At 43.1% G+C, this 26,422-nt stretch overlaps 1 protein-coding gene across 6 annotated transcripts in view; it reads right to left on the bottom strand.

The window, feature by feature from the left end:
• Nucleotides 1–26,422, bottom strand: part of AK9 (adenylate kinase 9) — a 101,489-nt gene that overhangs the window by 34,269 nt on the left and 40,798 nt on the right. For 5 of the 6 annotated variants that reach the window (XM_077302364.1, XM_077302380.1, XM_077302347.1 and 2 more), the window contains 11 exons: nt 26,008–26,159; nt 24,662–24,818; nt 23,775–23,889; nt 22,829–22,884; nt 17,827–17,916; nt 12,665–12,736; nt 12,032–12,121; nt 10,033–10,239; nt 6,487–6,626; nt 3,281–3,493; nt 154–435 (listed from right to left, as the gene is read on the bottom strand). In XM_077302364.1, the coding sequence (XP_077158479.1) occupies nt 154–435; nt 3,281–3,493; nt 6,487–6,626; nt 10,033–10,239; nt 12,032–12,121; nt 12,665–12,736; nt 17,827–17,916; nt 22,829–22,884; nt 23,775–23,889; nt 24,662–24,818; nt 26,008–26,159 (1,574 nt within the window). Of the gene's footprint in view, nt 1–153; nt 436–3,280; nt 3,494–6,486; nt 6,627–10,032; nt 10,240–12,031; nt 12,122–12,664; nt 12,737–17,826; nt 17,917–22,828; nt 22,885–23,774; nt 23,890–24,661; nt 24,819–26,007; nt 26,160–26,422 lie in introns of those variants that run through there. The other variant, XM_077302387.1, reaches the window with a different exon arrangement.

The raw sequence follows: 26,422 nt of genomic DNA, 5'->3' as shown, positions 1-26,422 counted from the left end.
AGCTGTCTATACCTATGGCCATTACAACGTTCTCTGGCTGTGAATGCTACATTTAATCACCTGTTGAGTAAAGAACATTTTGTTTGGTCTGTTGTTTGTATATTCTGTATCTTAGTATTTAACCTTCTGCCCAGGAAGATATTCTAATCTTACCTCTGGCGATTGTTTTTCCTCTTCACTCATCATATCAGTTTCAGTTGCACTGTCAGGAATAGGTGTAGGGGATTCACCCATTTCTTGCATTGCAGCAGCCTCTTCTTCATCGTCTTCTTCAGTTTCTGGTCCGACTCTGACCCCAGTTTTTAGCATGATCAGTTCCTGTAGGCGTTCTTCAAACTGAATGTGGAAAATTCCTAATTTTTTTGCTAACCACCTACCACAGACAGTTTTACCAGATCCATGTGAACCTAAGAGACATACCCTAAGAGGTGGAATCTGAAAAAAATAAACATATGAATATAAAAAACAGGGTTGCACTTATCTGTAACTGCTGTTCATTGAGTAGTCTTCTTTGCAGTCACAGATGGGTCTACATCTTTGCAGGCCTGCCATGGAGAAGAGCTAGCAAGATTAAAACAAGTTTCTAGAAATTCGCAGGAGTGCTTGCTCTTCCCCTCACAGGGGGTGACTTTCCTGTTCAAATTCATGGACTACAAATCAGTCGCTTGGGCTATCTCTCCATCACCAATGGGCTAGGGTTGGCCCTAGATAGGGCAGATTCCTTCTCTGATTAGGCACCACCAGGACTGGCACTGAGCTGGCCATAAATAAGATGCTTGGGCTATCACTCCTTTACCAGTTAGGCTAGGGGTGGCCTTGGACAGGGCATATTCCATCTCTGATTAGGCACCATTGGGACTGGCACTGAGCTCACTGAGGTGACTATAGGCCCATAAATCAGCAGCTTGGGAGTGATTCTGGATGCCCGTCAATGGAGGCACAGGTCACTGGAGTAGCACGCATGGCATTTTACCACCTTTGCCAGGCGCAGCTACTAGCTTCCTACCTGCCCCCAGACTGGCCACAATGGTCCACATGATGGTCACCTCTAGATTAGACTTCTGAAATTGGCTCTATGCTGGCCAACCCTTGTCCTTAACTCAGAAACTCCAGCTGGTATAGAATGCAGCAGCTAGGGTCCTCACTGGTCATCTTGGAGGGCCCATATCCAGCCTATGCTGAGGCATCTGCACTGGTTACCAATTGTGGCCCAGATCAAGTTCATAATTTTGGTTTTGAACTTTAAGGCCATATGCACCCTGCCTATCTGATGGACCGCTTATCTGCTTAATCCCCCCTGCAGGGCCTTGCGCTCTGCAGGTACTAATCTGTTAGTGGTCCCTGGTCCTAGAGAGGCACACCTAGCCTCGACCTGGGCCAGGGCCTTTTCAGTCCTGGCCCTGACCTCGTGGAATGAACTCCTGGAAGAGCTGAGGGCCCTGACAGAGCTGTCAAAGTTCCACAAGGCCCGTAAAACAGAGCTCTTCCACCAGGTCTTTGGTTGTGGCTGGGTCGTTTAAGAGCATTGCTCCCCCCCAGGTTTTTCACTACATCATCTATTGAACTCTTTTCTACTACCTGTAGGTGGGTGGTTTTAAAGTTTGGGAATTTTATGAGATTTTATGTAATCGGCCTCGAGTCCCCCAAGGAGGCAGGCAGACTATAAATGTAATTAATAATAGTAAGAATTATGAGTTCGCCTCTCACCCTGAATCTGAGATAAATATTCTGCTTCAGCTTGCTGAGCAATCCTCTCTCAGCAGCAGCAAAAAGAGAATTGAGGGGAGTGTGCTAACCCCTTTCACATCATGTGATTTTGGGTGGGAAATTCATCCTCTGTGCCTGGAGGGGTGAACACTCTTGGGAGCTTCTAGAAACCTGTTTTAAACTTGCTAGCTCTTCTCTGTGGCAGGCATGCGAAGACACAGACCCTTGTGGGACTACAAAGAAACCACTAAGATGAACATATTAATATCTTGTTAAAAATTCTGAAATATTTTACTATGGAAAAGACCCCCCACCCCACCCACAGTATTGATGGTAAAGATAATTATACATAGAAGGGATAAAAGTATTAAATTCCCCATTTATTTCTATTACCTTAACATTTCCCCATTTTTAATGCTGTAATTCCATACCATTTTATACCTAAAACATGCCAATGTGTAACTACTACAAAGATTATATTAGCAATGTGGTTGTGCTACCTATATTTTAATGTCTCACACATGTGGATTCAGCACATGACCTCTGTCAGTTGATCTAACCAAGAATAAGGTATATCAGGGAGGGAACTGACCTTGTGAGCTACCCAGATTTGTGTGTGCTCATGCCTCAGAGTATTTCTCAGGCACAGAAAAGAATAAAGGACTCCAGCTGGCCTAACTCTATTTAAGTACCAAGGCCTGGCCTTCATTCTTTACTGGTTCACTCAACAATCAGTACATTCAGTCTGCTGCATTTCAGATTCCAGTTCTTGACCACAGGCCAAGCACTTGCTCTAGGTTTGGCACCCATCTCTAGGACAAGGTCTAGATTATGAGTATGACAGCATGGGCCCAGCTAGACTCTCATGTTATCACCTCTTAGAATTAAAGCACTAGCCATTAACTTAAATATTTAGGTGTAGCTAGAATTGAGACCAACAAGATTTTTGAAGTATAACCTTCTGCCAATCAAAGCTTTTTTCATCAGATATTCTCAAAAGCGAATCCCCCCCTCCCCAATCTTGTTGGTCTCTAAGGTGCTACTTGACTTAAATCAATCCACATCAACTATTTCAGTTAGTGACTCTCAAAGTTTAGTACACAATAATCTTGTTGGGGTCTAAGGTGCTGCTGCACTGAAATCTAGCTGTTTACTACAGACCAACTTGGCTACTCCTTGAAACTACTATGTGTAGATGTCATTCTTCATTCTGGAGTAATTGCTCACATGTTACTTTACAATCTTCCTAAATTTCCTGAATTGACACTACTTTTGTAAATCACACATTACCCAAGATAGATCTGTATGAGGCCAATTTTTGTGATATATGATCCTGATCTATATCACTACTTACCGTATATACTCGAGTATAATCCAAGGAGGGCCTTTTTAGGGGAAAAAATGTGATGAAAAACTCAGCTTATACTCGAGTATGTGCGGTATATCTTGCAAAGAGCCCTTTTGGGAAGTCAGACAACAATAAATATTTGGACAAAACAATATTCAATCATAGTCCATATATATCTCATATTTGTAACACCACCATATGAAAGATTTTGAAAGGTTTTCATACTTTCAGCGGCTCATTGTGAGACACGTAAACTTCAGGATAATCCAAAAATTTTTCTCTGTTTTCTGGAGTTGAAAAATAATAGTACTTGTCTTTATACTTGGCTCCATTCTCATAACTTCCTGGGCAAAGGATAAAGTTTTCCTTTAGAATCACCGGGCAGAAATATTTTGTGTCTCCCATTTGTCTCTTCCTCTCAATAACTTTTTCTTCATCCTAAAAAGGCAAAATATTTCTGAGAAGGATTGGACATTTGTTACACAAAGTGATGCTGATCCAAGCCAAGAGGGTAGCAGAAAGCTGGGTGCTCTCAGCTGCTCACAGGAGTCCTCTCCTCATCTAGGCTGTGATGACTATTGCCAGTTCTAACAGTTAGATCACTTGTAAGGAGGCAGGGAAATCAAATAGTGCTTTCACTGAGTCAGGTGGGGTAAATTAAAACAGTGGTTAGTGCTGCATGGATAAGGGACCCTCCTCCCCCACCTCAAAATCTGGTGATGGATGCTGTCCAAGAAAATGCCTCAATTGCTAGTTGCAAGGTTTAACAAGATTGCATTACCTGTAATTGCTGTTCATTGATCTGAAAAAATATCTGTGAACATGAAAGCTTATACCTGGAATAAAACATTGTTGGTCTTAAAGGTGCTACTAAACTCAAATTTTGGTCTGCTGTTCATTGAGTCACACATCCCTCCCATTGATCCCACCACCATGGGCTCTTTTAACAACATTATTTCCATGGCTGACTTGCACATGCTCAGTTTCCATGTGATTGCTCACATAACTGCTCCCCAATGAACCCCTCCCCAACAGTGATCTTTTTCATTCCCTGGATTAAAATGTGACAAACTGTTTCTGCTTGGGGGGAGCTCTTACTGGAGATGGCGCCATCCATCATCACTGGATTGTTCTGGTGTAGTCCAGTCTAAAGAAAAGTAGGCACTCCTAAATTTTAAAATCTTTTGAAATGTCATTTCTAGCCTGCCTTTCTTCAATGGCAACATCCACAGGGTTTCACAGCACTCACCCAACAAGGCACTGAGTAGTTCCAAGTCTGCTTAGCTTCAGCTTAGTAGCTGAATCAGTAGCTGCCTTCAGCCTGGGCCTTTGGGACCATTTAGGTCCTATTGAATATAGCGGAACACACATAGTTAATGCTCTTAAGTACACCAACATTCTCTAGATAAGGTGTGTCACACTCAAATGGTTTGAATGGTTTGAAATGGTATGAAACAAAGTATTCTGGGCTAGATGAACTACATCCAAGGGTACTAAAAAAACTTGCAGATGTCATCTCTGAACCTCTGTCCTTTATTTTTGACACTTCTGGAGAACAGGTGAGGTGCCAGGCGATTGGAGGTGGGCAAATGTTGTCCCCATCTTCAAGAAAGGGAAAAAGGAGGATCCGGGTAATTATCGACTCATCAGCTTGACATCTGTAGCTGGCAAAATTTTGGAACAAATAATCAAATGGTTCTTGAGCAGCTGGAACTGAGAGCTGTGTTTTCTAAGACTCACCATGGGTTTCACAAGAACAAGTCATATCAGACCAATCTTATCTCTTTTTTCGAGAAAGTGACTACCTTGCTGGATCAGGGGAATGCCGTGGACATAGTTTATCTGGATTTCAGTAAAGCTTTTGATAAGGTTTCACATGATATTCTTGTTCACAAGTTGGTCAAATGCGGCATGGATCCTAATTCTATCAGGTGGATCAATAACTGGTTGACAAATCGTACCCAGAGGGTACTTGTTAATGGTTCAGCATCTTCTTGGAAAAGAGTGACAAGTGGAGTACCCCAAGGATCTGTCTTGGGGCCTGTGTTGTTCAATATATTTATAAATGATTTGGATGAGGGATCAGAGGGGATACTTATTAAATTTGCAGATGATACTAAACTGGGAGGGGTAGCAAACACAACTGAAGACAGCAACAGAATACAGGATGATCTTGATAGGCTCGAGAAATGGGTTAAACTGAATAAAATTAAGTTCAATGTAAAGTTCTGCATTTAGGTAGGAAAAACCAAATACACCAATATAAGATGGGGGAGACTTGTCTTGGCAGTAGTGTGTGCGAAAACTATCTAGGAGTCTTAGTAGACCATACATTGAACATGAGTCAGCAGTGTGACTCAGTGGCTAAAAAGGCAAATGGGATTTCGGGCTGTATCAAATGGAGTATCGTGTCCAGATCACGGGAGGTGATGGTACTGCTTTACTCTGCTCTGATTCGGCCTCACTTGGAGTACTGTGTTCAGTTTTGGTCACCCCAATTGAAGTGGGATGTTGACAAACTAGAATGTGTCCAGAGGAGGGCAACAAAGATGGTGAGGGGTTTGGAGACCAAGATGTATGAAGAAAGGTTGGGGGAGCTTGGTCTGTTTAGCCTAGAGAGGAGCCGACTGAGAGGGGATCTGATAACCATCTTCAAGTATTTAAAAGGGTGCTATATGGAGGATGGAGCAGAATTGTTCCCTCTTGCCCCAGAGGGACAGACCAGAACAAATGGGATGAAATTAATTCAAATGAAATTACATCTAAACATCCAGAAGAAGTTCCTGACAGTTAGAGCGGTTTCTCAGTGGAACAGGCTTTCTCGGGAGGTGGTGGATTCTCCATCTTTGGAAAATTTTTATATAGAGGCTGGATAGCCATCTGACGGAGAGGCTGATTCAGTGAAGGCAAAGGGGTGGCAGGTTACAGTAGATGAGCGATTGGGATGTGAGTGTCCTCCCTTCTAACTCTATTATTCTATGATTCTATGAATGGCCAAATTCCCCACCAAAGCCATATTCTAGGAACTACATTCACAGCTTTTACCACAAATGTGAATTTTGCCTGAATGCAGCACAAAACATCCCTTCCACTTAAAATAGTCTGTTTCTACAGTTTTGGCTTCAGCTTCCTAGCCATACAGTGAGGTAGGTGCCACAATGTATATTAGAGTTCTACTTAAGGGATCTAATATGGGCCCTGGATCTGGTTTGATACAATTCCATTAGACAATGTCCATTATCCATATATTACCCACATTTCAAGAGTATTATGGCCCATTATTATATACATAACACTGAACAAAAATCCCAGCACCTAGCACTTCTTCACAATATAAAAGGTATAGGATACTGCAGTCTTAAATTTGGCTCCAAGGCTTGAAAAAATGAAAAATACAACTAAAGTTAATCAACAAAATGCATGTTGCTTACTTCTTCCTCTTCTTCTTCATCATCTTCCTCCTCTTCTTCCTCTTCCTCCTCTGCCAATGCTTCTGCTTCAGCCTGTAAATCATCTTGTTCTTCATCTTCATCTTCTTGAGTTATTTCCCAGCCATGATGTTTAAGAGGCCCTGTAAAAAAGAATGATTTCATTTTTAAAATATTTTAAACAATAGGTAAGCATGTAAGACCAAAGATAAGCCATATCTACTTTGACATGTTGAAGATAATACCAAGGTGAATCAGTTGCCAGACAGGAAGCTCTTCTACCCATCTCCCAGACAACTCTCCCCATTCCAGAATGACAGATTATGCAAAGAGACAAGTCTTATGTGGGCTTCATGCTTGGGTGGCATCAGTATGCTGATGACACCCAGCCCTATCTCCTGATGGATCATCGGCCAGATACCCCTTTGAGCACATTGGTCCAGTGTCTGGTGGCAGTGACGGAGAGGCTCAAAGAAAGCCAACTTAAAATGAACCCTTCAAAGATAGAGGTCCTCTGGCTAGGGAAGGGGTCAGACCAGGGCAGAGTCTGCACTTACTTTGTTTATTCCATTGTCAATCCTGTTGAATTGAGATCGCTTTGAACTCGGATCTTCCTCTTCCCCCCCCCCCCCATTGAAACAGGAAATTCTTCTGCATGTGATTAGGGTCGTTCAGAAGGGGGGAGAGCCAAGCCTCTTTCTTTTCTTGAAGGGGGGGGGGGAGAATAGCCAAGCAGGGAGGCTCTTTCTTTTGTTGGAGGGTAGGGGAGAAGATCGAAGAAGGCAGAGAAGAGAGAAAAAAATCCAGAACCAACAGAAGTTGAGAGAAATTAGGGGCTTCTCCTTTAAGGAAATTCGTCACATGACCACCTGTGGCCAATCACGGGTCCTCTACCACGGAGGAGAGCCCCGATTCGAAACAATGCGATTTTATAATATATTCAGGATTAAAAGCACTCTAAGATATCGCACAATAAAGGTAGGGTCACTCTGGATCAATCCTTCTTGCTGCAGAAGGAAAATTTAAATCACCCAAAATCCAAACGGAAATCGCATTCTGTGTAGAGGGCAGGGACTGAATCGATCTGGGGTTGGAATAAAAGCTCCGTGTAGTTTACACCCAGGAAGCATGCCTTCCCAGACTGGATGGAGTGCAGTTTACAGTTGCACAATCAGCCAGGAACTTGGGAGTGATCTTTGATGCCTCCTTAACAATACAGGCTTACGTCACAAAGGTAGCACAGCTGGGCTTCCTCCACCTTTGCCAAGCAAAGCTACTAGCACCGTACCTGGCTCTGGAACACTTAACCACTGTGTTCCATGCAACTATCACCTCCAGACTTGACTTCTGTAACTCTCTCTACATGGGCCTACTTGTTGACCCTGCTCTGGAAATTACAGCTGGTCAAAAATGCAGCTGCCTGGGTTATCACATGAATACCATGGATAGCCCACATAAGACTTATCCTGAGCATTTGTATTGGTTTCCAGTTAAGTTCCAGATCTGGTTCATGTTTTTGGTATTAACCCTTAATGCAGCAGTTCTCAACCTCGGGGTCGTGACCCCCCAAGGAGTTGATCAACCATTCCGTGGGGGTTGTGAGACAGCCTGCTGCCGCTGCGGCAGCCTCACAAATAGCGGTGGTGGCCTCGCAAATGGCAGCAGCAGCCTCCTCACCTACTTGTAAAGGTCGGCTGTGACAATGGCAGCAGGAGGAAGGGCGTGGTCCAGAGTCATGTGAATTTCAGGGACAGGGTCCCCATGCAATTTGAAAGGCACGCTGGCGAGTTCTGTTGGCCGAGAAGATGTGCTGTTGTGAGTTCAGGGCAGCAAATTCCCAGAGAGGAGGCTTGTGTTAAAAAATGTGCCTCTTTGCAAATGGGGGGGGGGGCGGTGGCAGGGTGTGTGTGTGTGTGTGGGAGGAGGAACGGAATAACAAAATGAGAAGGGGTGGGGGAGAAAACTTTCTTTCAAAAGTCTCTTAACCTCTGTGGCAATTTTAAAAAATCTTGATTAGAAAAAAACCCTGTGGTTTCTGTAAGCATTTGAAGCAAAATGAATTATAAAAGAAAGAAAGGTTATCGGCTAAACCATTAGGGGCGTGGTCTGGGGTCACATGCACGGCAGGGACAAAGGCTCTTCTTGTTAAAAAAACGGGGTGAATGGAGCTTTCGTGAACTCTGCAGGGGCAGCCTCCATGCCTCCTTGAAAATGAGGGGAGGGGGGCAGGGGAAGGAATGGGATAATAAAACAAAAGGCAGGGGAAAAAACTTTTCTTCAAAAGTCTCTTAACCTCAATAGCAATTTTAAAAAATCCTGATTTGATTTTTAAAAACCTGTGGTTTCTGTTAGCATTTGAAGCAAAATGCATTATAAAAGAAAGAAAAAGTTCTCGGCCAGTCAATTAGGGCAATTGGAAAGGCCTGCTGGCGATTTTGTTGGCTGAGGAGTTCCATGGGCAGAGGCGGCTTTGCTGTTGAGGTCAGGGCAGCGAATACCCAGAGAGGGGGCTTATGTTAAAAAACGGGGTGGGGGCGAATGGCACTTCCATGAACTCTGCAGATGTCCTGTGTGTTAAAAAACGGGAGGGGGGGGGAGGTGAATGGAGTTTCCATGGGCTCTGCGCCAGGCACGAGCTACAAGACTGGGCCACATGCTTTGGAGTCTGCAAGAGCTTTGGGCACCAAACAAACTGGAAAAGAGAAAGCCTGGGGGAAGGACTCACAGCCACATTTGCAAAGCTGGGGAGGGAAGTGGGATGAGAGAGGGAGATTCCTTTCTCTTCGGCAGAAACAGCAACTGGGAGTGGGCCCTGAGAAACCAGACCTTGTACAATTATTGCCAGCTGCTCTGACCTAGATAACCCAGGCTAATCCTATCTTGTCAGTTCTTGGAAGCTAAGCTGGGTCAGCACTTGGTTAGTACCTAGATGGGAGACCACCATATGAGTTCAGGGTTGCTATGCAGAGAAGCATAGCAGAAAACAATGTCCAGAAAATAATATTGTTGTTGTTTTTGTTCTTAATAATTTGATTTCTATACTGCCCTCCCAGCAAACTGGCTCAGGACAGTGTACATAAAACATGTAAACATAATGGCATTAAAAACATTCTTTTAATCTTAATTTTATCTAAATATGATGATGTATTATGTATTGTTTTATGACTGAGATGTTTGTATATATGCTGATGTTTACTGCCCCAAGGTAGCTAGTCCAAGAGGGGTGGTATACAAATACAATAACAATAAAAATTGTTCAGGGACTGCTTAATGCAAATTTTGTGAGGCTTTAGTAGACTGAAGAAGCTGGCTTGGATGATGGAGTTCTGGTGGACCACCAAAGGGGCTATGTTGGGGATTGTGAGGCTTGCATGGAGAAAAGCGATGTGGGATGGCAAACGCGACAAGGGGAGTTGTACAGGCTTGGGCAAAAAACACTGGCTGCATCCAGCCCACTCATATTGCTATAGTCTAACAAAGATATTCTCCCAGAATTTTTCAGTCTCTTTATTCAGCCTTAACGGAAAAGCACTGAAGCACATTACTTACTCTTCATGGCCCGATCACACAGATCAAGCAGCATCTCTGGAGTTTGTCCTTCAATTTCAATATCAGCAACCTGAACTAAAGGTGCCTCTGCAACAACCGGTTCAAATTTTTGCCAAAGATTCATGAAATGTGTGATTTTGTTTCTAAGTGGCTCCATTTCTGGCACATCTGGGAAACTATCCAGAGGAAATTCAGGAAGCTTGATTCCTGAACAAATTGGAGTACAATTTAGAAAACAGTCAAAATAATTCAACTATGAGTTCATAGTCTTTAAATCAATTGTTCTTTTCAGCACTTTGTTGATTTCTTTTTCTTACTTTTTTAAAAACACATTTTGCAATCACAAGATCTATTTTGTGTAAATCCATTATTCTCTGATATTGTTTAAGCAAAAGGGAAATAAACATGAGTATCTAGTAATTTAATGACACAGCAAACAAATTCAGTAGGCCTGGGCTGCTTCCACATCGCAATGATTCTCTGTGTAGATATTATTGCTACTGCCAATTTACAGGCATTCACATTGGCAAAGGAATATTCACATAGCAAAGTTCCTCCCATTTACCACTGGAAGGCTTGAATACAACCCAAAGGCAATTGCTAGATTGCTACAGTGCAATAATTTTATAATGATCCATTTCTACAATCCACTTGCTCCTAGTTTTTTTAAGTAACAATCTAGCCCTTTTTATTTTGGAACTACAAGGGGGGGAGTGCACCCCTTATATCTTTGCCAACAAAAAGGATGAGAGAAAGAGCTGGGAATTCAAATTAGAGTCTTTCTTAGAGATGGGAATTCACGTGAGCTAGTAGAAGAAGGCAATATGTGATTATGTTACTGAGCTCTAGCAATTGCTGAATATAAAAAGTGTGTAAAAGAAAACAGGAGGCACCAGGCTGTAGCTGTTTAAACAGCTTCCGGGAGAGCTGACATGGCCTGTATATCAGAGTTCCTCCCCAGGAATGCCTCCTATCAGAACGGCTGGCAGTTACTGTTGTGATTGGGTACCTGGCCAGGTGTTGCAGGGCATGGTGGTTGGTCTAAAAGTGAAGCTGTATGTACATCAGAGTAGTTGAATAGCCCTAAATTCCTATGGGCCATCATAAATGGCAGCTACTGTTCTCCAACTCTACTGTCCAAAGCAAAAAGGAGCAAATATCCTGACCGAAGTCAAGAACCTAAAAAGGTCAAAATAAGGGAAATGAACTAAAACCTCTGTAGGATAGAAGACTATTTAAAAATGTAGTACTAATATCTATTGAAGTTAAAAACCCAAGACTTACCACATAGTCTCAATAAAAATGGTGCATATATGCATACCAATGCCTTCACTGACCAGTTGCGTTCTGGCATTGCCACAATGGTCAGACATAAAATTAAAACAGCATACATAAAATATAAAAAATACAATAAATGTTATACATAGTTAGCTCCTTTATATAAAATGATATTATATACCCAGGACACGTGGAGCAGATGGCTTCTTCTGTGCATCTCCCAGTCCAGGCCGCAAATCCAAACCCTGGGTAATCAGGTTGCCAATGATAAAAAGCCTAAGAAAGACCTTCTGTAGCATGAGAGGAAATTGTGGCCGTGGAAGGCTGAGACAAGGGAAACAGTACCAATGGAGAAGGAAATGTGCATCTTTTCATCCACATGGCATCCATTTTCTGGAATTTCCCTTGCTTTGCTATTGCTTTGCTATGAACTTGCCCAAACATAAATTGATAACAATCTGCAAAGAAAGCAAAATTTTAGCAAAGCAGGAGAAACCTGAAAAGTGGAGTCAACATTGTGTGGATCCTCAAAAAAAAATCCCTGATCTTGTTTGAATATCAAGCCGCAACAAGAAATCTGAATGAGGAAGCAACTCTAGATTACTGCAGAAAATGAGGCATGTGCATGTAATTACAATAAAAACATAATGGAAGTGAAGATAGCAAAAAAAAAAAAAAAAAAGAGCACGCAAACAAGAAAGAAAAAGGCTTGGCTTCCAACCTAGCTCAGATACAATATCTTTAGCTTCTTGCATTTGTTCAGATGATTGCAACTCAGTTATTCCTTCACTTTCAGAGTGCTCTTTAAATTCTGTGAGAACAAGCAGAGAAACTTCATTGTAGGAAAATCTCAGACACTTCAAAACATTAATATGCATCATTATACACCAGCATTTCTTTACAATCCATTTTGAACCATATAAATATCATCCTACAATGGATTCCCAATACAACTATCATCCATGAGAGAGCAGACACCCTCGAAAATGATATGATAAAAAGCTCAGCTTCTCACAAGAACTAGGATGAGTCTCAAAACAGTCCTCTTTCCACAGTAGCAAAAGACAGAACTTGGAGGTTTTGGCTTGGCATCTAAAATGATTAGTACCAGGCAAGCCATAAGGAGGGCATTCTGCAGGATTATATGCCACTACCTCTGCTGGTAAGTGCACAGGGAGGAGAACTTGTACGGAAGCACTTAATTCGTGGGCTGGATAATACAAGAGGAAGCAGTCCTATGTACAACTGTGAGCAAAATGTGTTGTGATTGTAAATAAAAATGAGAAATACACATCTCAGAAATGAACAAATATATAAAAATAACAAAAGTGTTACTGAACTGCATAAATCTAACCTGAATCAGTTTGAGATGGCTCTTTAGAACTCTCAGATGGTATAGACAGCAGATGCTGAGATGATAATGATTCTGTCATTGCATATAAGAAAGTAATACACAGTTAATGACTAAACTGAATTTTGACAAATTCCCAATTCATTATCAATTCAGACTTTATTGCTATATCCAGGTAAAGGTAAAGGTATCCCCTGTGCAAGCACCAAGTCATGTCTGACCCTTGGGGTGACGCCCTCTAGCGTTTTCACGGCAGACTCAATACGGGGGTGGTTTGCCAGTGCCTTCCCCAGTCATTACCGTTTACCCCCCAGCAAGCTGGGTACTCATTTTACCGACCTCGGAAGGATGGAAGGCTGAGTCAACCTTGAGCCGGCTGCTAGGATTGAACTCCCAGCCTCATGGGCAAAGCTTTCAGATGGCTGCCTTACAATTCTGCGCCACAAGAGGCTCTTGCTATATCCAAGGCCACTACAAAACATGGTAAAATTGTTGCTAAAACAACTCCACAAATTAAAATCATTAATAAAATACCAAAGTCATGTATACAGATATGAGCCACATCAGTCAGCCATACCCCATCTATTTAAAAGGTCAGCTAGCAGAAAAAGCAGCTGCACTAACTGATCTGCGATTCGAGGACTAGGAAATATGGCCTTTTCAAAATCCCTGAGAAATGTTGTTGTTAGTTGCGAAGTCGTGTCTGACCCATCGCGACCCCATGGACAATGATCCTCCAGGCCTTCCTGTCCTCTACCATTCCCCGGAGCCCATTCAAGTTTGCACCTACTGCTTCAGTGACTCCCTGAGAAATAGCTTCTTAAAAAGGCCTCTCAGTATCTTTTGGAACTCCAGCAGCTATTTTGAGAGAAAATAGGTCTCACTTTTAGAGAATCTAGAATGTAAAAAAGGGTGAACCAAGACTGGTGAAGGTTAAATGATACAATGGATTTTAAGTTAACAAAGAAATGCTGCTATGAGCGCCTGAGACTGGGGACTGGACCCAGACCTGCCACGATAAAATGAGGGGATATTAAATATCCTCACAAGAGACAGTTACAGTTTCCAACAAACTCTTAGTAAGCAGATCTCTAAATCTCATGTAAACAGAGAAGTAATAAAAAACAACAGCTGGTCTTCTTAATGGTATACACATTTATGGTTAAAATAAAATTTGCAAATGGAGGCCCTCAAGAACCCCATGTGTTTACAAGCACACAGCTGTGCTTGCAAGAAAGGCATGTTAGCTGTGGCATGTGCCTCACAGAGAAATACTGCAGTTGCAGCTTCTGCTTGAACAGCAATAGCTGCAGCTTCCCAAGATCTGCACAAGAGAAGCATAACAAAACCATATCATCCACATACAAAAGGGTGGAAGTTTACTTTGAGCTTACTGAGTGTGGAGTGAATGCTGACAGCCTCTCTTTTTTTCTTATACAGCTAAAAAGCAGGGGTGCTAGCACAAAACCCTGTTTTTATATTTATTGGAATATTTCCTATGAGCAAGCTGGTGATTCCTGGTATCTGCTGGCTTAAGTCAGACCCTATTTCTGTTGATTGAGTTAAATGTAGCAGCCACATGAAGATGGGACTCTTAATACACTGTGTGCTAATGCAGTATAAAGTTACACTGTGATCCATAGTACTTTCAGCTTGTTCAGCCTACTCAGAAGATATTTATTATAAAACTTAGAAGCCATATCCAACAGGTTTTGGCTAACAATTACTGGGATCCCATTTACTGCCCTTTTTGGAAAATAGGGACAATGGTGCCGTGTTTCTAACCTGCAGGAAAAAGCCAGTTAAATTTGAACACTTTGGCAAGCATTGGCATTCACCAGCAGCAATAGTCTGATTACAATCAGTATGAGGATTCGGGGAGTTGAAACATGGGAGTGGCAGTTCCTGGTGGTAGAATCATAGAGTTGGAAGGGGCCATACAGGCCATCTTGTCTAACCCCCTGGTCAATGCAGGATTAGCCTGAATTATCCAGGATAAGTATCTGTTCCAGCCACTGCTTAAAGACTGCCAGTGAAGGCAGGTCACCACCTCCTTAGGCAGCTGATTCCACTGCTGAACTACTCTGACTGTGAAAATTTTCTCCTGATATCTAGCCAATACCATTCTATACATAGTTTAAAACCCTATCCTATGCTGCCAACACGAACTGCTAGCTGCCCTCCTCAAACTTTCAGCCTTTCAAATAATTGAAGACAGAAATAATGTCTCCTCTCAACTTCCTCTTCTCCAGGCTGAACATTCCCAAGTTCCTCAGCCTTTCCTCATAGGTCTTGGTCTCCAGAGCCCAGATCATCCTCATAGCTCTTCTCTGAATCCTCTCAATTTTGTCTACGTCCTTTTGAAGTGATGCCTCCAGAACTGCACACAGGACTCCAGGTGTGGTCTAACTAATACAGTATACAGCAGAACTATGACATCTTGTGATTTTGATGTGATGCCTCCGTTGATACAGCCCAAGACTGCATTTGCCTACTGCATCGCATTGTCTGCTCATATTTAGCTTACATTCCACAAGTACCCCAAGATCCCGTTCACACATACTGCTATCCGGAAGTGTTTCTTTCAGTTTGAATGGTTCTCATTTTTGTGCCCCAGATGTAGAACTCTACACTTTGCCTTATTGAATTGCATCTTGTTCTTATTTGTCCACCTTTCCAGTATTTTTACAAGGTAGCTCTAAGAATCTCCTGAAACTCAATGGTAAAACCTTATGGTTTGTACTCTGTTGTGATGTACCACCACTGAGGTCTGCAGCATTCCCCCCCACCCAGTGCCTCAGAGAGGTGGCAGCCAATGGCAGCAATTTGCAGGAGACCTCCCAGTGTCCCAGGGGGCTTGGTAAGCCTAGATTTCATTGTGGTAGCTAAAGTAAGGGGAAGGACTGGGAAGTTATATTTTTGTATTTATGGTCCTGATTTAGGCATTTGGGCCTGCTGAAACATTGTTTGCATGGTAAGCAGTAGGTTGAGGCTGTAACCAGAGTGGAGCCAAAGGGTGCATTGCCATACCTGATGATTTGCCCACCTAAGGATGTTTTTAAAAATAGGCTTTTAAATATATAGCATGTCAGCTCATATTTATAAAATGACATGTATATAGAATAGGTCTGTATGACATGTGTACAGAATAGGAAAAAAAATCTATGGCTGATATCCCTCCAAAAACAAGAAAACATTCTAAACTCCATTAACAGAGTCGTCTGAAGCTCAACCCTTCACATATGGAGGTCCTATAGCTGGGCAGGAAGGGTCCAAGCAAGGAAGTCCAAATTACCCAACCTGAATGGGGTACTACCATCAACGGCACACTCCGCTAGGAACCTGGGCGTGATCCTGGATGCCTCCCTCTCTATGGAGGCGCAGGTCACAAGAGTAGCATGGCTGGCATTTTTCTACCTGTGCCAAGCCACATAAAGTCTAGGGTTGTGCACTTCTGCGGCCGAAGCGGCCATTCATGCCCAAATCGGCGCGGGGGGGAGGGGCCACGCAGGTGCCAGTGCGCCAGTCGGTGCATGCAAACAGGCACAGAGCTCTGCACCTGAGTGCAGGAGCTGGGTCATGTGCTACCACCAGTGCCACAGCACCCAGTGCTGTGGCGCTGGCCACTTCAGCCATGAACAACTGCTTTGGTGGCCGAAGTACACAACCCTAAAACAAACGACTAGTGTTCTATTTGGCCCAGAACACCTAGCCACAGTGATCCATTGGCTGGTCACTTCTAGACTGGATTTCTGCAACTCATTCTATGCAGGCCAACCCTTATTCCTCCCTCAGGGCCTGGATCTCCTCTGGGAGCTGGGGGCCAGGACAGAGAACAAGCTGGCCCTGGTTGAAGCCAAGCATGCTTTCTTGGGGGAAGGGATCACCAACCAGTTGGGAGTTGGCTGGGTGTAGTGTTCTTTGGGGGGGGTATAGACAGAGAAGGGGGTTCTTCAGGTAAACTGGGCCCAGACTGCGTGTGGCCTTAAAGGTAATTACCAAGACTTTAAGCCTAATCCAGGATTCAAATGATAACTATTGCAGCTGTTGGAATATGGGTTGGATGTGGGCCTTTAAGGGTGTTCCCATGAGAACCCTAGCCACTGTGTTTTGAACCAGTTGTAGTTTCTGGATCAGTTAGCCCAGTTTCTCAGGGCTTGCAAAATGGAGCTCTTCTGCCAGAGGGTGGCAGGTTACAGTGGATGAGTGATAGAGTTGTGAGTGTCCTGCATTGTGCGGGGGGTTAGGCTAGATGACCCAGGAGGTCCCTTCCAACTCTATTATTCTATGATTCTATATAAGTCTCCTTGCCACTTGGAACAGATCAGCTCAATGGTATAGGACAGTTGCAATAGCAGCACTTTACCATCACCAGCATATAGACCATTCTAACTGGCCCCAGAGGCTCAAAAATCTAGATGGCTTCCTGTTGGCTTCCAGATCCCCCACCACTGCAGGGGCTACATCACTGTGACTCTGAATGTCTGAACCAGACCACAGTTATTATCACAGAATATGGTAAAAGAAAATGGGGAAAGGACGGCAATGCAAAATAATCCAGTATTCTCCAAATTTTCTAATAAATGGCAGTGTGTGCACATTTTTGACAGGAGAATTATACCATTATGATATGAATTATACCACTATGATATTGCTATATTATTTCATCATTTAACAAATGGTACTTGAGAAAGAAATTATGTGCAAAAAAATGGAAAAAGGTAGTACACAATTTCTTTGAAAAGAGATGGTACTATAAAGCAGTGGTCCCTAACCTTTTTATCTCCGGGGACTGGTCAATGCTTGACAATTTTACTTAGGCCCGGGGGGGGGTAGTCTTTTGCCGAGGGACATCGCCACCGCCGCCTGAGCCCCTGCTCCACTTGCTTTCCCGCCGGCACCCCTGACTTCCCGCTGCCCACTGAGGGGCGCTGCCAGCAGCAGTTGCGCAGTGCCACGCTGAGGGGGGCCCCAGCCATGGCGGCCGCCGGAGAGTACCAAAGGTGAGCCAGTGGCAAAGTGGCAGGGCAGCCCCAGAGGCAGCTGCCAGGGAAGAGGACGAGAAGGAGCTGCGGCCCGATACCGACTGATCTACGGACCGCTACCATTCCCCAGACCGGGGGTTGGGGACCACTGCTATAAAGCACATGCTACATAAGGTCAACCTTTAGATTTTGCTTTCTCTTCAGCAGAATCAAGAGATTGTTCTGTCTGGTCTTGTTCAAGCAGTTCCTCAAGAGATCCTGTGGGTACATCTGTGAATAACAGCCATTTTAAACCTTCAAATAAGACTTTAAAACAATGTACATATTCAACAGACAAGTTAGAGATTCACTCCCTATTTAGTGTTGCTTTAACTTCGATTAAATATGTGGTGGAATCTGTTCCACATAATATATTTCTGGTAAGAGTTTGGAGGAGTGTGTCTCATGGCTTAAGTGTCAGCATTTAACACCCATTCAGGGAGGCTGAGTGCCTCCTCCTCCAACTGGCTAGTTTGTTTGTCTAACAGTCAGCCAATAGTCTTCTGTCCCCCACCCCTGACCACACCCTCCTCCTTCCACTTCTCTCTGAATCTCAGAGTGTGCAGATCCCTGCTGCATGAGAGCTGCTCCTGCTGGTGAGTTCCCTACCTGGGGGCCTCTGGCCTGCAGCCTTTCCAGATCCTGGGTGGACCTGGAATTTCTGGATTTCCTCCAGAAGTGATGTCACACCATTGCCTGATGGTGCCCTCCATATGGCCCCTGGACTCCCACTGGCTGGCCACCCCAGTACTAGCTGTAGTTCTGTTGTGTGTATGGTAACACATGAAACAACACCTGATATTTTTTAAGGTTTATTCATAAAATATACATTTCTATTTATTTAGAATATTTGTATGCTACCTCTTCAGAGTCGTTTGAGAAAGCTTACAATTAAAAACCACAAAATATATAAAACACAAGTCTATTACTCATTCTGCACACATTAGATAATGTATTTTTCATGCACTTTAGAAGTAGAATTCCTGTTCTGCACAAGAAAATCCAGCTGTAAAAGCACACTGAATGTGTGTTATACAATGTGTGTGCAATGGGCCCTGAGCAGTATTAAAAACTATTCATTAAAAGCTGCTATGATAAGCTGTTCAACTCCTAATTCTCATAAATTGGGAATTTTATTTTTATTTAAAAATGTGTACCATACAGATACACTCTTCAGGCAGTGAGGATCTTCTCAGCAGGATACATGGCCTTCTCCTCATTTCATCTTTAAAACCACCCTATGAGGTAGTGTATTGGTCTTCCCAGAAACATCCATGAAATAGTTAGCTAGAACTGGAACTCCAGCAGCTCCAAGCCTAATCTGACACTATAACATCTGCACCAGCTCTCATGAATAATGTGAAAAACATCAATGGAGTACATATAATTGTATTTTATTTTTAAAAATCACATGACATGTAATCCTGAATGTCATGTGCTTTAGACACATACAGAGTTCCCTCCCGTGTAGACTTAGAACAAGTGGTGAGGCACTTTGGTGGTGGGAAAAGCATAGAAAAGGCACTTAGTTCTACTGGGTGAGTACTTTGCACCAACACCTAAAGGGGAGAACAAAGTCCATCATTTAACATGTCCCACATCTCTGGAGGCGCCATACAAAGATGCAGCCACCAACTGAGAGGTAAGCATGGACCTGGTGTCCAAACATAGTACCCTGTTCCCCTTGCTTGTGGCTGGGAGCTGCCCTGGTGATGACACTTCCCATACCTGAGCCCAGCAGTGTTGGAACTGTGCAGGGACAGCAGGACCCATGGTCTCCTGTCACCATGGACCCTTATGCACAAGGAGGATCAGTGCATGGCAAATGCTTAAGAGCTGCTGGAGGAAGGGGGGGCAAGTTTTCAGTTCCACAGTGGACTGTAAATTCAGTCCTTTGCTAGGCTCACTCCTGAAAAGGATACTTTGTTGGATGGGCAGAGCCCCTTCATTTCACATGAAGTAGGCTGCCACTCAACCCTTGAACTCACAGGAACAGAGTCCTGTGCAGCAGCTACCACAGTGAATGGGTCATTAGCAGTTGCTGAGCACTTCAACGAAAGACAAATGAGTTTAGTTTGGATGGCACCACTCTATGCCTTGGTGGGAGGTACGATAGAGTTCCACCCAATGTTCCAGGGAGTGAAGTCCCTAGTGGGCCACAACAAACATGTCCACTGGTGGCACATGTAGCTGCACGTCTCTGATTTGCGTTTCTCCAGTTGATGATCAACAGGGCAAAATGTGACCCAGGACAGCACCTCCATAGCCACACTGCTCAGGGCGCTGTCCCAGCTTGCCTTCTTCACAAAGGTCTACTGCCCTTCTCAGCCTGCTGCTTCAACTGAAACTATGCCCTGTTTGGATGCTGGCTACCCTAAGAGAGTAAGCTTGTCCCCATGGGTCATCAGAGGTGGTCTCTGGTCCCCTTCCTCCTTTTGCTGATCAGTAAAGTTCTGTTTTGGGCCACAATTTTTTTTGGCCTGGTCAAGAGACTGCCTAGTTGATGAATAATGGGAAAGGAGTTTAAAAAATAGCCCTCCCAGAAGTCAGAGTCTTTGGCCCATTTCCATGTATTCCTCAAAGGGTTGTTATTGTTGTTGTTAGGTGCGAAGTCGTGTCCGACCCATTGCGACCCCATGGACAATGATCCTCCAGGCCTTCCTGTCCTCTACCATTCCCCAGAGTCCATTTAAGTTCGCACCTACTGCTTCAGTGACTCCATCCAGTCCCCAAAGGGTTCTGGTATGTTAATGGTCAATTGGAATAGAAAAATAACTTAGTAAAGCAGCCAGAGGATATGGATCATGGAAATGAAAGCGTTGCATAAATGGGTACACTTCCCAGCTATGGGGTTTGCAGTGGGGACCACTGTGAGCGTTCAGGTACCAGCAATCACCAAGAGGGCCCAGTCTGCTTAGCCAAAGCAATTGGGTTTCCTTGTCAGATCTCTACTGACCAGAAGTACCATGATGGGGTTCGATGGAGCTCTGATTGCCAGGGCCTATCACTGTATATCATTAGCAATTCATCCCCTAGTTAACTCCTACTGGATGTGGGTGGGTCGGAGGAAGGAGTCCTGTCCTTGACTCTCCTGGCTACCCAAATCTTCTTCTTCTTCTCCTCCCTCCTATTCATGGAAAAAAAGGGGGGGCAATATAACACCTTTTCTGGAATTTGGATGTTATTCTTCATGCCGGCACCTACACCTTTCCCACAATTAGAATGTAAAATCAGTTTTTCCTGCCCCTCGCCACAAAGGTAACCCATGGGACTTACTGGTGGGGAAAGTTCGGCAGTCACTCAAAAAGCACCAGGGAGGCAAAGCCTGATGAAGCTGAACGCTGTCAGTTGGGAAAGATTGATATTCTCAGGCACCAAAGGTCAGGGATCTAGCCAATGGCGGCTTCAGTTAGTGCTGTGCTTGGCTAGGGGAGGGCTGTATACAAATGCAACCAATCAATCAATCTTAGAGGTTCCAATAGCATGACAGGAGTTCAAGACTTCATGTAGTCTTGTTCTCACACCAAGAGATGTGTGTTGGGATGTGTCACTGTGAGGGGCAGGACTGGTTCAGAATGCCAGCAGAAGGGGCCCTCTGGGTGTCTTAAGGGCCTCAGGTGTCAGGTGTGTAAAAAAGGGCCCTTTTTTTACATTACTGAAAACCAAGACTGCAGGCACAAACTGAAATAGTGCTTGGAACTGGTTCCCTGTTTTAAGAAAAAGTGCCCTCAGGATTGTGCGGTCAAGCCTGCAGTAAAATGAGTGTCCCTAGGATGAGCAATCCAGTGGCTGACCAATTATCCCTCTCTGAAGGTGGCAAAGGGGCAAGCATCTGGGTGGCTATGTTCCGTACCTGCTAGTATTCAATGTGGCCCTTGACATTGTGTCTCACAAATGCCTTTACTGTTCATTGGCCTGCTCCTCAGCCCAAGGATCCTCAGTCCTCCCTCTAGGGATGCTCTGGCAGCTGTTGCTGGATGGCCATGTTGTGGGACACAGCATACTTGGCAAATACTTGGTGACTTCTGGGGGCTGCATGGCCCTGAGGCCTCCTGTATGGTGAAGGCTATGAAACACCTTCAGCTAGTCAAATGATTGCTTGAGAATCATACATGTCCAGTGGTGAACTTGGTTGTAGTCAGCATGGCCTAGTAGTTTTTCTTTGGGATATGATGTTAGAAGACAAAAGTCTAAGTAAACAACAATCCTTATCTATGTAGTATAGTAACTCCCGAAAGACAATGAAAGCAAAATAACAAAATCAACGTCAATATTAAAACAATTCCAGAAATTAGTGTTGCAATTTTTAACCTATTACCCCCCCTCCAGTTCTCCAAAAACAAATAAGTTCCTTAGAGAGTGCTTATCTGGGCTGGTTCTCTTTGAATGAGAGAACACTGGATACTTGTGGTGTTTTTGTAGTCCTGGTTTTATTTTCAAATATACAACGACAGGTAGAGGCAAAGAGACATTCCTACAGGGCAGCAGCTCCAGTATACCACCCCAATTCCGGATGGAAAGGGAGGAGGGCTATACGTCCATAGTATTTCAGACAACTCTCAGTAGGATTGCCAACCAAACATTAGCAGCCAGATTGAGACTCACTTATGTGTGCAGACCCACACATGTGCTGCGATGTTGCTGGTGATGCAATATTCCCGTGTGACCTGGAAGTGACACCTTATGACACCAGCAATGCAGCGGTATTCACTCAAACCCTGAAGTTTAACCATAAAGCTTTGGGTGTATTCTAAAATATCAACAAACTGATTATAGGTCACAATAGAACCGATGCCATGGCATTCTTGGTGATGCCAATCATCTGTCCATCTCCCCCCCCCATCCCCATTTCTCCCTGCAGTTACCCCTCCCACCTTGCTCACAGCAGTGTCTAGCTGCATTTTTTACAGACTCAGACTTTCTTCAGACATATCTGCCTCCACCATACAATGGGTGAGAGTTGCCTCCTTCAATCTGTAATACTTAAAAACAGTAATCTGAAAACCAATTACTTTGCACTGAGAAAATGTCCACAGAACCATTACTCTAATTTTGCCTCTGACTTCCCGTGTTTGGGTCACTTTTGCCTAAGCCTATCTGATACACACACAAACTATAACGAGATTCCAAATCTACAATTTACCTCTTTCAACAGCAGATTCATCAGCTTCTAATCTCAACATTTCTTGCAATTCTTTCCTGAAATTAAGAACATGTAAAGATCATAGTGCCATAGCATTCAAAGGACCCTTGTAAAATCTAATGCAACCTTTACTTAACTCAGGAAATCCAAATCTAGAGCATTCCCTACAGTTAACATGATTGGAAAAAACAAGAATCTTAGCAAATGCAAGTTTGTGAGGCAGTTTAGAATAATAATAAAACACATAATTAAGGTATAATAGAATAAACGTAGTGGTATATATCAGTTCCCAAAATTAGTAAAAAATTGTGAAGGCAGCATAGCATAGCCCAATCTCAGCAGGCCATGGAAGCTAAGCAGAGACAGTACTTGCAAGCAAGGCCATTAAGGAAGACTCTACAGAGGAAGGCAAAGTCAAACCACCTCTTTCTCACTTGCCTCACTCAGTTGCGACTTGGCAGCACATACATATATACCGTAGGCCGCAAATGCTTGGATAATAAACATGTTTTTGCCTAGCATAAAAAACTTATTAAATTGGGCACTGGATGTGCAGCTGTAGGGTGGATTTTCCCAAGACAACAGAGAAGATCCTGTTCTCTGAATGCTACCCACTCCATTTCAGATGAAAAGGGCAGTTTAAGATCTTAAAGTTAAAATGGGAATAAAGCCCTTCTTTATGGTTCTGATCATAACTAGGCACTGCACACAAGGGAACTGAGGGGAATACAGAACTCACATATGGTTATGCTACTTTTGTTTTAGTCTCAATTTCTGTATGCTGTATTGTGATAAGTGGCAATGGAAGTCTATAATTTTAAAATTTTAAGTCTCTGAATCTTCCATTAATTTCTGGCCATATAAATAAAAAATCAGACATAAAGCAACATATACTATTGTAAGTCACTTCTGTAATAAATCAATCACAAACACACAATCTTTTCACCTTGTTTCTTCTTCCTCCTGTTTCCTCTTTAAAGCTTCATCTGTTAGTCTTTTTAGAATCTTAGCATCAATTTCTTCTTTATTTGCTACATATAGTCTATTCATTAAATACTTTCCTACAATTTAAACAGAGAGATATGGTAAGATCCTAGAAAATATTCAAAGACACAGTTCTTTTCTGGGGTCTAGTAGTTGCAAAATGCTGAGGCTGGGGTTTTAGGGAATGTACATAGGAAAAAGCCACTCAAGACAGAGGGCCACATCTTCCCACTCTATCTCATATGCCAAGAGAGCCTTATTACACTAGTAGAAGTGCTGCTGGCAGGAAGACCAACTGCATCTGATTACCTCCTCATTAGGTCCCTCACCTTGACCTATTATGCACGGTGGCAGCCATGCCGGGCTGCCACCATTCCATTGCGGCGGGGCAAAAAGCTCCCCCAGCCCATGCTGGCTGCCCTGATGCAACAGCCCCGCGCACACAACATGGGGCCGGAAGTGCCAGGACTAATGATTACTGACTCTGTACCATTTCTTTATTCACATTTATTCTTCCTCTTGAGGCAGCTACCTTTGCCTTCATCACAGTGGCGCTACTGTGGTATACCAGGTAGTAGTTCCTGCTGCACCAATACAGCCATGACTATGGCTATCTATTTGATGGACAGAGGTTGGATAGGGCAGTAATTACTGCATAAATTGCAGTTTTCTCCAAATTTGTTATTTTTTTTTCTTAGGGAAAAATGCGAAGTATACAACCAAGTAAAATATAAGAGATATGTTTAAAATATGAACAATGCATTTAATTGATATAAATAAATGAAGTTGTAAGAATTGCTCAAAAATTGTGTTTTAATTTTAGTTGCTCATTTATAAATATTCACCAACCATTTTGTTCAGCATTCTTCAAACAAATCAGAATATCTGGTAGAAGTTCTTTTTCTATCAAAGCTGTCCAGTGTTCTGTTGATGGAGGGAAATTATCCACTACCCATCCTCCTTTCTTTGGAGCACCCAAAAATCTGTCCTTATTTGTTTTAGTGAGCTGTAATAAAATATTAAGATTAATAAAAATACAAGTGGGGGAGTATCTCAATTCTCCCTCCTCCACTATTTGCTCTTTCCCTTCCCTAAAAGCCTCCCTCCCCTTTTCCTCAGTCCTTTTCTCCTTTCCACCCACCAGCCAGCCAACCTTAATCTAGTCAACCTAATCTGCCCCTCTTTTCTTCCTTCCCTCCTCTTAGCAGTCACTACCAGGTTGCGCAGTGCTTACCATCAGGATGGGTCAAGTTGCAAAGTTGCAAAGCCTCACATATTTGCAGTGGGCATCTCATTTCCCCCCAACATTTCCCTTTTCTCTGGGCAATCCCCACATCCTCACCTTTACCCTGCAACCCACCATCCACCCTACTTTAATCTGCCCACCCCCTATCTTCAACTATATTTATTATTCCATTCTACACTACCTTTCTCTGCAGAGGACCCAAAGGAGCTAACTTCATTCTCCTCTCCCATTTTATCCTCACAACAACCCTGTGAGCTTCCTCAGCAGAGTGGGTCTTTCAGATCTTACTCTGAAACTCTAATCATGATACCACACTGGCATCTGAGGGATCACTGCTGCTGAACTGGAGTAAGTAAGGGCCTGGTCAAGTCATGCCAGTTGCATGGTACCTTCTCCAAGAACTCCAAAAGGTTGGTGAGACAGGACCTCTTTGCAAAATTTCCTTCAGCAAGTCTTGTAACAACAGTTTAAAAGCGAATTGGTCCAGCACAGATGTTAAGTTTACTGACATAATTTTATGGATTCCCTTTGGATTTATCTATTTCAGTTCTCTGGAAGAGTGGTCAAGTTCAGAAAAAAGTAAACTACAGTGGCTTGGATTCTATTTGAAATGTCTGCAGATGGAAGAATTTCTGTATGAACCAAACTTTTATCCATCATATTGCTCCCCCACCCCATCCAAAAAATGTAAGGGGAGAGAAAATTGTGACATGAGAGTAAGTAATCAGCAAAAATGCCCCCCCACTCATGGAACTTTCCAGTCAAATCCAAGACACTGGTTAGTTGGAAGATCAACAATTATACACTTGAGTTCTTTAATAATCTTTGGGTGTATACAAACATTAAATCTGTCTTAATTAACATTTAGTAAATGTATGGACCCATATTTCATACAAAGCAAAGTCAATAAATCTCTAAAATTACTTATATTTGGTATTGGTAGTTTTACCTCACTAATGGCTTCTTCTAATACAGTAACATATATTTCTGGTGGCAGTAATATGGGTGACTGTAGTGCAACTTGAATTGCTTTATCTACTATTTCTTGGACCTCTGGATGATCAGGAGTGATGTTTGAATCTAATGTTTGTAATGATGAGTCTGTGACAATATTAGAAAAATGTAAATGTTAATAAGCTAATTTTATCAGGCATTATATAGAATGCTGTATGTAAAACGTTTATATCCCACCTCTCTATAAAATATTACACCTGAGGGCAGCTTAATATATAAAAAATAAACAACACAATCAATCAGTTTTAAAACTGCAAATAAAGCACGAGAGTCAGTGTGATGCGGTGCTTGATTACATCTGAGAGACCATGGCACAACTTCCCACAGAATAACTTAGAGGATAACCTAGA

This window comes from Paroedura picta, chromosome 1 (genome assembly GCF_049243985.1).
Source record: "Paroedura picta isolate Pp20150507F chromosome 1, Ppicta_v3.0, whole genome shotgun sequence".
Lineage (NCBI taxonomy): Eukaryota > Metazoa > Chordata > Lepidosauria > Squamata > Gekkonidae > Paroedura > Paroedura picta.
This window is presented reverse-complemented; position numbering and strand designations above follow the sequence as displayed.